The sequence below is a fragment of the Trematomus bernacchii genome, unplaced genomic scaffold, assembly GCF_902827165.1.
Source record: "Trematomus bernacchii unplaced genomic scaffold, fTreBer1.1, whole genome shotgun sequence".
Lineage (NCBI taxonomy): Eukaryota > Metazoa > Chordata > Actinopteri > Perciformes > Nototheniidae > Trematomus > Trematomus bernacchii.
The window spans coordinates 1090842-1102990 of NW_022987821.1; the positions used below are offsets into that span (position 1 = coordinate 1090842).

Here is a 12149-nt window from a genome sequence, read left to right on the forward strand (position 1 = left end):
TGGTTAAAACTCAGTATAAAAAAAAATACAAAAGACAGTATAAAAAGGTTTAATACATAAGAAAAATAAAATGGAAGATAAATATATAAAACTAACTACAACTGTCACAAGTAGTCTTCAAATGTTGTTGAACATGTTACTTCTCTTGAAGATGTGGTCCCTGACCTTTTCATAAAGATAATGTATATACCTGTGTGGCTTTATAAGCTAATATACTTTTGTAAGCAACATAAAAGCCCTAATATAAGTGCAATTATATATATTTTTTAAAGATGCTGGGATATTTGCCAAAGCTGGAAACTAAGCATGGCATTTAGGCTACCAGGTTGTTGCAATATGCGTTTGACAGTGGGACATTATTTGTTGAAGCACCGTTGGCCCTGGAGACAACAATAGTGGGTGCACCAGGCCTATTTCCTCATGAAAACCTAGAATTGCAATATCTCTCTTTTACTAAAAGCTTCTAAATGAAGGACCTCACCTCCCAGATGTGGCCGGTTGGTTTCCCCGTTGCCTCCTCATGGTCTTACTTGTTAGCATATCCGTCTTTGAGCGGTGGAAGATGGGCTGTGTTGAGAGGAAGCCTCTGAGATCTGGTTATTGATGCCGTTGTCATGGCTGCAGAGTAATGGCGATGATACGTTTTGGTGGTTAGGATTCTAATGTCAGAGGAGCCACTTTTGAATATATACAAAGTGTTCCATCACAATTTAATGCTGAATGAAATCCAACCATTTGACTAAGGAACTTTATCCAGCGATCCAACCGTCGTATTGTTAGTTTTATAGTGATTTTTCAGTTTTTTTAACAGTATTTCTACACTGCAATTGTTTCAAAATCGTATTCTTTCCCTGCAATTTCAACAATATATTTACAGCAGTAAATGGACAATTTAGATATTTTTTCAATATTATCACAGTATTTTATCTTTCTTCTTTTTTTTGTTTATAGTAATATATGAATTTTTCATACATTTAAAAAAAAGCTTTCCAACAAAATCTCCACAGTATTATTTGAAAACCTTTTCCACTATATTTTGACAGGATTATTGGAATTGTTATTTTTTAATTGTTGCATTTGTTCTTAAAGTGGCAGAAGGTAGAAATGTAAGGACTGCAAATGTATTGCCGCGGTGTCTGAGTAGATCATAAGGACATGCTGTTAGTTTTGTTATTAAATTGGTCGAGCTGCACCCCTTCTGTACTGCAGAAGCCCCCCCTCTTGTTGGGAATCCCTGCTGTAGTGGATGCTTGCAGCAGCGGGCAGATTTGGCTGATTTTCCTCTCAGATTTTCCCCTGTGATTTCTTCCTTTCCCCTTTGCATCCTCACGCTGACTCTGTTGTTCCTCTGTCTCTCTCTGTGAGGTGTTACATGTTGAATACCACTCCGCTGATCTCTCTTTGCTGTTGTTTTTCTTCTGCTGTGCTGTCTCGATGCAATTAATAATAACAGTTTTCATTTCAAATTCATAACGTTGTATCCCTTGTGCACCCATTCAAATGCTTAAAGCTACTTTTTTTCTGACCTATTTTCAACACATGTATTTCCACAGAGCATCTGCAGGACCCTAAAGGTGACTGGTCAGCAGGTGGATATTGAAATGTTCAACTATGATGGTGAGTATGTTTTATTGAAGTTTAAAGCTGGTTTGTAGGAAGTGTCCTTGTGATTTAACCCTGCTGTTCTCTGTTTTCAGGTTTAACTCCATTGCATGCAGCTGTCTTGTCTCACAACGCTGTGGTTAAAGAGCTGAGGACTCTGGGAAATCTGTGCTCATATATGGCAAAGGAGCTGGCGCAGAGGGCACACATGTACGTCGAGTGTATCAAGACTCTCCTGCTTACGGGAGCCTCCAGTGGGACGAAGGTAACTATTCAAATCATTTGACTTTGGTACATGTCACACTTGTCGCATCACTTTGAAGCTTGCATTGTTTTGTGCAGGATCAAAAAAGTGGAAGGACGTGTCTTCACATGGCTGCCGAGGAGGCAAACGTGGAGCTGTTCAACATTTTTGAAATCAATTAGTTAACATGTTTGGTATTTTAAAATGTTCCATTTTGGTGTTTTTATTTTAAAATTCTTCATGCATTTCCTCAAATGTTTAATATTGCAGTTGAACAGTTTGTGTATTCATACTCTGTGTTAACAGGCCCTAAAAACCTGCTTTTGGAAATAAAATGACCGTGCAATAAAGTTTAAGAGGTGATTGTTTGTATTACATTATTTTTCACTCTTCGGCGTACTAAGATAAGCCGACTAAGAACATTTTAATGCATACTTGATCGTTGTAAGCTTTAGGGTTATGAGTTCAATTCTTATTAAGGTAATGTGACTTTTTTGGCTCAACTCCTAAACTAATGACTTATTTCACGAGTTGCTCTTATTGCATACTGTATTTTTATGTAACTCTGCCTGTCAGATGGATTAGCTCAGTGTGATAAAGAAGCTCTCAGAAAGCTTGAGGTTGTGAGTGCAACTCCCACAGTGTGCAATATGTTTATCAATTTATCGTTAGATCCAACACCAAGAGAGAAGAAATCAAAAGCTCTAACAAAATGAAGGAACCACATCTGATCATACAGCTCAGTGTGATAGATGTTAGGTTAGAAGATCTGAGGTTGTGTGTTTGATTCTTATTAGGTGCAGTAACTTTATAAGTCCAATTTCCCACAGAGGAAGTACAAAAGAATGGTGTGAAAAAAGCCTAGAGAAGAGTTTTTCATTTAAAAATGTTGGTGGCACAATTGTGTGACATACTTATAAGGACAGTTTTTTTCAGATGGACTGCACTATGACTTATTTTAGTTCCTTTTTTACATTTTTATTTGTCACATAATCTACCAAACAACAGGTCACTGTCTCAATCTAATAGCTCAGGGTGATACGACGCTGCTCAGGTGAGCTGAAGTTTTGGGTTCGATCCCCATGAGGTGCATAGATTTTTGGAAGTTTAACACCCAAAGTGCAGAATTAGATTACCAAACGAAAAAGTATTGGCCCAGGTCAAATGGCTCACTGGGAAGTAACACTGCCTTGAAGACTGGAGGTTGTGGGTTCAATCTTCTTTATTTGCACTGGTTTTCAGGTAAAACATCCAAAATGGTGTGAAAAAAGCCTAGAGAAGTAAAGAGTTTTTAATTTTAAAATGTTGGTGGCACAATTGTATGACATACTTACAAGGATAGTTTTATTGGATGCACTGCACAATAGCTTGTTCTATTTCCTTTTTTACATTTTCATTGTGACATAATCTACCAAACAACCTAAGACTTTCACAAATGAAATAGCTCAGTGGGATACAACGCTGCTCAGGTGAGCAGGAGTCTTGGGTTCAATCCTCATGAGGTCCATGCATTTTCTAAGTCTAACCATCCAAAGTAGAGAATTAATTTACCAAATGAGATGTAACAGTCACTGGTCAATTGGCTCAGAGGGATAGAGCACAGACTGTGAGACTGAAGGTTGTGGGTTTGAAGATTTTCAGGTGCAGTAATCTTTAAGGTCCAAAATCCCAAATGAACAGGCCATAAGCTCTACGAAACATTGATGTCTCAGGTCAGATGGCGCAGAGGGATAGGAGACAGGTTAGAAAGTCTGAGGTTGTGTGTTCGAGTCCTCGTGAGCTATAGTGATTTTTAAATTGCTTTACTCAAAATGAAGAAGATAAATGCGCCCGGAGCACAGGTCTTCATGTACATGTGATGGTGGCCGGATTGGGTCTGTTCTCGGCATTAAGGCGCCCGTGCCAAGTTCAGGTCAGCTGCTTAGCATATGCTCAGAATGTGCACAACTGATTTGCCTCAAACTCGGTGGGCACCTTCAGGGGGGTGGGGGTAATGCACACATCAAGTGGGGTGTGTATTCCCAGCTGTTGGAATGACTTGCGACCATTTCAAGCAAATCGGTTGTGCACGTTCTGAACAACCTGTTTTCCTTGAATAACTTTTGACAGGAAGCTCCGATCGCTTCGGGACCGGTTTTACGGTCTGGTCGAAGTATGGTTTCTGCACAACTTTTCTTTTTTTTGTTGTGCAGAAAGCATACTTTGAAAAATCTCACAAACGTCAAAATCACAAAACAACCTCCGAATGACACGTTTTTGGCACTGCCGGATGCGGAATTGCGAAACATTGGGGGGTGTCTTCGCAAACCGATTTGCCTCAAACTCGGTGGGCACCTTCAGGGAGGCCTGAAGGCAAATCGGTTTTCCTTGAATAACTCTTGACAGGAAGCTCCGATCGCTTCGGGACTGGTTTTACGCCCCCCCCAACGATAAGGTTCCCCCCAATGTTTCGCAATTCCGCATCCGCCAGTGCCAAAAACGTGAATAAATGAAGAAGATAAATGCGCCCGGAGCACAGGTCTTCATGTACATGTGTTGGTGGCCGGATTGGGTCTGTTCTCGGCATTAAGGCGCTGGTGTCGAGTTCAGGTCTGTCGCTTAGCATGTACGGGGTTCGATACTTGGAGTAGCTGAGTTAGGCAGAGTAGCTGCAGCAGGTAGTGCACAGTAGATGAGGCAGATAGTTCATAGCAAGTGAGGCAGGTAGTTCATAGCAAGTGAGGCAGGTAGTGCAGAGTAAGTGAGGCAGGTAGTGCAGAGTATGACTTTTTGAGATATCCTTTGTATCACAAAGTCTATCAAACACAATACCAAAGACTCAGATCAAATGGCTCAGTGAGATGCACTATTGTTCAGAAGAACTGAGGTTTTAGGTTCGATCCCCATGAGGTGCAGAGATGTCTCTGATCTTCAACACCCACTCTTCAAGTGTAGAATTAGATTACCAAACAAAAAATAATTGGACCAGGTCAGATGGCTGACTGGGATAAAACCATGCCTTGATGTCTGGAGGTTCTTGGTTCAACCCTCTTTATTTGCACCTGTTTTTCAGGTAAAACATCCAAATTATGTGAAAAAAGCGTACAGAGTAGTTTTTCGTTTACAAATGTTTGTGACACAATTGTGTGACACTTAACTCAGTTAAGTTTTATTGGATGCACTACACTATGACTTATTTTATTTCCCTTTTTTACATTTTCTTTGTGCCATAATCTACCAAACAACTTAAGACTGTCTCAAATGAAATAGCTTAATGGGATGCAACGCTGCTCAGGTGAGCAGGAGTCTTGGGTTCGATCCTCATGAGGTCCATGCATTATCCAAGTCTAACTACCCAAAGTAGAGAATTAATTTACCAAATGAGATATAACAGTCACTGGTCAAGTGGCTCAGAGGGATAGAACACAGACTGTGAGACTGAAGGTTGTGGGTTCAAGGCTTTTCAGGTGCAGTAATCTTTAAGGTTCAAAAACCCAAATGAACCGGTCATAAGCTCTTCGAAATGTGATCATCTCAGGACAGATAGCTCAGAGGGATAAGTGTCAGGTCAGAAGACCTGAGGTTGCGTGTTCGAGTCCTCGTGAGCTATAGTGATTTTTAAAGTGCTTTACTCAAAATGAAGAAGATAAATGCGCCCGGAGCACAGGTCTTCATGTACATGTGATGGTGGCCGGATTGGGTCTGTTCTCGGCATTAAGGCGCTGGTGTCGAGTTCAGGTCTGTCGCTTAGCATGTACGGGGTTCGATACTCAGAGTAGCTGAGTTAGGCAGAGTAGCTGCAGCAGTTAGTGCACAGCAGATGAGGCAGGTAGTGCACAGGAGATGAGGCAAGTGAGGCAGGCAGTTCAGGTAGTTCATAGTAAGTGAGGCAGGAAGCGTAGGGTCATGTAACGTAGGAGTGTCGCGTTGCGCAGGTAGAGTAGGAGAGGCAGGTAGGATAAGAGAGGTAGGAGAGGGAGGTAGTGTAGGAGAGCAGAATGAGTAGGTCAGGATAAAAAAAAAATTGCAGAAAATCTTTTTTTTTTCCCAAATTTTTGCTTTTTTTGGTCCTGAAAAGCAGCACTGCAGCCGCAGGGGGGATACGAACCCTGGCATCTAGGATTCTTCCTGGCTCACTGTGCACCTGCCCTACCAGGTGAGCCACTGGGTCATACAAAGAAGAAAGGTTTAAGTTATATTTATCATGACGAGTAATAATCACCTTTAAAAAAAAAATAAAAAAAAAAAATAATGAAATGTATTTTATACCTCATTATTAATGACTTTTAGAAACTATTTATGATTTCTTAAAGGCATTTCTCCTTTTAAGGACATTATTTGCTAATTATTGTGAATTTAATTTAATTTTCTATGACTTTTTATGAAAAATGTCATTGTTTTTTGTAACTTCTCTTTGGCAAACATTGTAATGAAATGCTTGTGACTTTTAATCAATTTTTATAATGTTTTGCAATATGCTATGACTTTTTTTAATGGCACACTATACTATGACTTTCCTAGGACGTTCTGAAGACATTTAAAGGTTTGCGCTTACTAAGACTTAAACGACTTTTTATGAAAAATGTCATTGTTTTTTGTAACTTCTCTTTGGCAAACATTGTAATGAAATTCTTGTGACTTTTAATCACTCTTATGAATTTTTTGCTATACTATATACTTGACTTTCCTATGACTTTTATTATGACACACTATACCAGGGGTCGGCAACCTTTTTGATATGAAGTGCCATTCTAAAAAAAAAAATTATCAGCGTGCCGACGATCGAGAATTATCAACGGGGGGGGGGGGGGTTGAATAGCTCGACGAAAACACTCGTGTAAAGTGATGTTTAAAACTCAGTTAATGGGGCTCAGTTAATGGGGCTCATTCACTGGCGCTTCCACAAACAACAACCAACATAATTGTTACATTCAAATGAAGTAGCCTACATTATTCAAGTTTACATTAACTTTGGATAATAACCATAGATAATAACACGGGAGAAATGAGCGGAAGCGCTCTCTTTTCCTCTCTCCCCCTCTCTCTCTCTCTCCTGACTGCCTGTCAGTATCTCATGCAGCTCACTGATCCAGTAATGAGTGACAGTGAAGAATAAATATATTTATAACTAGTTCCAAAGGTAGATAAAATAGCTAAGTGTGTTAGGTCTAACTCTTGTGTGTTTTGCTCTGCTCACCGGTCCGTCACAGCGGGTGGAGCTGCAGGATTTCTGCTTCACACACGTTGCAAACCGCTATTTTATTGTCTTTTTCGGACACCTTAAAATACTGCCAGACTGGTGAAGCGATTTTGGCGAGCTTGTTTTGCCGCACACAGAGAAAAGTGTCATGGATGTTACGTCTCGCGATCAGCCTTTTTAGAGAGCACCGATCGATCGGCAGAGAGTGAGTATCGGCCGATATCGATTGCCACGCAAAAACTGCGGCATTTTTACAGCTCCTTATGGGTAATGCAATTTGTGAAGTGCTTTCCTCTGTGGTGAAACTATCAGCACTGCATTACGGAGGAAAGCGGCAGAAAGTCGCCTGGAGTTAAAGAGAGTGGGGCTGCATTGCGTGCATGGCTTCCTTCTGCAGATAACGGGGAGACGCGCTCTGGCGGCGGTCTCGTTCAGGATCCGAAAATAAAATAAATATTTTGAACACTTATTCCATTTATTCCTAGTGTGCCACTGGTTACGGTGCCGCGTGCCATTGGCGACTTTTTTTAATGGCACACTATACTATGACTTTCCTAGGACGTTCTGAAGACATTTAAAGGTTTGCGCTTACTAAGACTTTTAAATGCCATACTTTACCACGAGTGGAGGAAGAAGAGAAGAAGTGAAGAAACCCGGCCATCCTCAGATGTGTTCCAGAAACTCTGCACTCATCTTGGGGAGAAATGAAGAGAGGGAAGACAGCGTTAGGATTATTCTGGTTTAAGACATTTTAAAAACTAGTCTTTCTCTTGACTTTTTCATGTATTTATTGTGCATTTTTTAAATATTCTTCACCTCGGGAAACAAATATTTCGTCAAAAAAGTAAGACGTACAGAAGGGTTGATGTTATCTCAGGGACTGATGGCTGCTGTATTTCTCTACGTGGTAATTGTTTCCCTTTTAATTATTTATAGAATATTTAGAGTGGTTAAATGTATTCTTTCTGCATTAAGTACTTAAGTACATTTGACTGATTAAACATATATTTTCTCAAGAAACATCAACATGATTTTTTATGACAAACTACAATAATACATTTGTCACGGTTTCCTAAACTATGACTTAAAGGGCCCATGTCATGCTTTTCCGGTTATTACCCGTCCCCTTGTGTGTTATGAAGGTTTTTCTGCATGTAAACGGTCTGCAGAGTCACAAACCCTCAAAGTACACAGAAAAGACCTGTCTATGCTGCCCCAGAATGCCTCGTTGGAGATTTCTCATGTTCCATTGTTTGCTTCCTGGGTTCTGTGACGTGTGAACACCCAAATCAACAACAAATGACCGGATTGGCCCAAATGGACCAATCCGCGGAGCACCTCACACACCAGAGGCCTGTACTACGAAGCCGGATTTTCTCTTAGCTAACTTCAGGGAAAACTCAGGGTTTCCGGTCCTACGACGCTGGTTATCTTTTTAGCAGGCTAGATCTCCATGGTAACTTATGCTGAGCGGCTAACCTCCTCGGGAGGAGGTTAGGTTGCAGGCTAAGAGATCTCAGTCAAAGCACCGCCTGCTGACCAATCAGAGCTCCTTGTGCGGAGTTTAAAGCCATCAAGTCATATTACAGGATAGAGGAAATACAGAAAAACTGCCGTTGCAGGAAAGACGGCAGGCAAAAATCAACTGACTGTGTGAACGTGAAAATTAATAGAATATCACCTCCCATCTTCAGAGCAATCTGACTAGTATAACATGTGAGGTTGTAAACACGGAAGTGGACCGTCACAAAAACACATTCAGACCTTTCTGATAAATGTTAGCGTTACTGTGAGTAAACCTGACCCACGCGTAAAACAACAACACTGTCTACTAACAGTATTTACTTACCAATGTTGACGGGATAGCAGAATGCGCAGGTTGTTTGTAGAGAAGGGAAAACGTCAACAAGTTATTCCACACCGGTGCCATGCTGCTTCTCTGCACGATGAGAGAGACTTCCACATGGGACTCTGCAGGGAAAGAGTCACTCTGCAGGAAACACCCCGGAAGTCTCATCGTGCAGAGAAGCAGCATGGCACCGAGGCCTGTACTACGAAGCTCGATTTTCGCTTAGCCGGCTAAATTCAGGGAAATCTCGGGCTTTCCGGTCCTACGACGCTGGTTCTCTTTTTAGCAGGCTAGATTTCCATGGTAACTTATGCTGAGCGGCAAACCTGCTCCGGAGCAGGTTAGGTGGCAGGCTAAGAGATCAACTCAGTGAAAGCACTGCCTGCTGACCAATCAGAGCTCCGTGTGCGGAGTTTAAAGCGATCAATTCATATTACAGGATAGAGGAAATACAGAAAAACTGCCGTTGCAGGAAAGACTGCCGGCCAAAATCAACTGACTGTGTGAACGTGAAAATTAATAGAATATCCCCTCCCATCTTCAGAGCAATCTGACTATTATAACATTAGCGTTAAGAAAGCTTACTTAAATATCTGCCACGACATAAGTAACCGGATCAGAGTAACATTAAGTACAGTCCGCGGCACTGTGAGTGCAGACGTAGATGTGTCCCATTATCATTCATATCATATCACATCATAATGTATCATATATTTCCTTATTTGAGTCAGCTTCTTGAGCCGTATCTGGCCGTGCAACACTCACAGTGTCACATACTGTATGCAGAAGTATTATTTTAAGCAACACATTAAGTTGACGAAACACTCGAGTCAAATTCTCCTAATTAAAGTCAGATCCACTCGTGTCTTGGACGGGGCAGTGATTTCATAAACCTGTTAATGTACGCATTCAAACACTTTTTCTTTTACCAGCTGTATTCACCTTGCAGGTGCAGCTATGTGGCTTTTATCCTGGATAAAGTGTTTAAGACATGGATGTTTAAAGTTTAACTTCTTCGTATTTGACTAATATTAAAGTTCACTTTTCATTCAGGAAGTATGACGCTGCGCTGTCAGTACGCTTCTCCGTGTTTGAGATTGGTCGAATGCTCCAAATACCACCCCTTTCATGTGAACGCGCACCTAACTAGATAGGACACGGCGGCTTGAGCGATCCACTTGATATCCAGCGTCGTAGTACAGTTTAGCGCCAGCGCGTATGTTTTGGCTTAGGCCAACCGGCTAACTCCAACATATCCAGGTTAGGTTGAACCAGCTTCGTAGTACAGGCCTCAGAGGCCTCGGGCCTCAGGCCTCCGGTGTAGAATAACTTGTTGACGTTTTCCCTTCTCTACAAACAACCTGCGCATTCTGCTATCCCGTCAACATTGGTAAGTAAATACTGTTGGTAGACAGTGTTGTTGTTTTACGCGTGGGTCAGGTTTACTCACAGTAAGGCTAACATTTATCAGAAAGGTCTGAATGTGTTTTTGTCACGTTCCACTTCCGTGTTTACAACCTCACAATGGCGTAGCGTAAACAGTACTGTTGTATGTAAGACACTACATGTATATTGTATTTATATAGTTTAATGTTTACCTTTTTATGTTTTTAATTTTAAAAGCTTTCTGTGCCAACATGTTTGTTGTCCTGAATACTAAGATCATTTAAATCTCCTGTGGTGCATCAGTCTCCTGAATGTGTTCAGAAACGGATTTACTTTGAACACTTTTAGTAACATCTATGAAGCTACTTGTTGAAATACACGAGATTCATTATCTACTATTTTCTGACAGGTATTTTGACAAATGTAAAGCTGTTTTATCATCTTCAAATCACTGAAACCAGTGGGGGAGGAGGTTATTTTGGACCCTTTATTTGAAGTATGAGTAGAAGGTGAGCTGATGTAGAATGGCTTGATTTAATTTCATAGTTTAGGAAACCGTGACAAATGTATTATTGTATTTGTCATAAAAAATCATGTTGATGTTTCTTGAGAAAATACATGTTTAATCAGTCAAATGTACTTAAGTACTTAATGCAGAAAGAATACATTTAACCACTCTAAATATTCTATAAATAATTAAAAGGGAAACAATTACCACGTAGAGAAATACAGCAGCCATCAGTCCCTGAGATAACATCAACCCTTCTGTACGCTTTACTTTTTTGACGAAATATTTGTTTCCCGAGGTGAAGAATATAAAAAAAATGCACAATAAATACCTGAAAAAGTCAAGAGAAAAACTAGTTTTTAAAATGTCTTAAACCAGAATAATCCTAACGCTGTCTTCCCTCTCTTCATTTCTCACCAAGATGAGTGCAGAGTTTCTGGAACACATCTGAGGAGGACGGTCGGGTTTCTTCACTTCTCTTCTTCCTCCACTCGTGGTAAAGTATGGCATTTAAAAGTCTTAGTAAGCGCAAACCTTTAAATGTCTTCAGAACGTCCTAGGAAAGTCATAGTATAGTGTGCCATTAAAAAGAAAAGTCATAGCATATTGCAAAACATTATAAAAATTAATTAAAAGTCACAAGCATTTCATTACAATGTTTGCCAAAGAGAAGTTACAAAAAACAATGACATTTTTCATAAAAAGTCAGAGCAGAAAATCATTAAACTGCAAAAAGTCATAGAAAAATTAAATTAAATTCACAATAATTAGCAAATAATGTCCTTAAAAGGAGAAATGCCTTTAAGAAATCCTAAATAGTTTCTAAAAGTCATTAATAATGACGTATAAAATAAATTTCATTCTTTTTTTTTTTAAAAAGGTGATTATTACTCGTCATGATAAATATAACTTAAACCTTTCTTCTTTGTATGACCCAGTGGCTCACCTGGTAGGGCAGGTGCACAGTGAGCCAGGAAGAATCCTAGATGCCAGGGTTCGTATCCCCCCTGCAGCTGCAGTGCTGCTTTTCAGGACCAAAAAAAGCTAAAATTTGGGAAAAAAGCTAAAAAAAAAGATTTTCTGCAATTTTTTTTATCCTGATCTACTCGTTCTGCTCTCCTACGCTACCTCCCTCTCCTACGCTACCTCCCTCTCCTACTCTTATCCTACGCGACACTCCTACGCTACCTGCCTCTCCTACGCGACACTCCTACGCTACCTGCCTCTCCTACGCGACACTCCTACGTTACGTGACGCTACGCTTCCTGCCTCACTTACTATGAACTACCTGCCTCATCTGCTGTGCACTAACTGCTGCAGCTACTCTGCCTAACTCAGCTACTCCGAGTATCGAACCCCGTACATGCTAAGCGACAGACCC

At 40.5% G+C, this 12149-nt stretch overlaps 1 protein-coding gene across 1 annotated transcript; it reads left to right on the plus strand.

Annotated features, from left to right (window-relative positions):
* The first annotated feature begins 1532 nt into the window (after positions 1 to 1532).
* Positions 1533 to 2028, plus strand: LOC117499222 (NF-kappa-B inhibitor zeta-like). The gene is made up of 3 exons (XM_034151600.1): positions 1533 to 1617; positions 1698 to 1867; positions 1945 to 2028. Exons 1-3 carry the CDS (start codon positions 1602 to 1604, stop codon positions 2026 to 2028), a joined length of 270 nt encoding a protein of 89 aa, XP_034007491.1. The 5' UTR covers positions 1533 to 1601.
* Positions 2029 to 12149: the final 10121 nt, after the last annotated feature.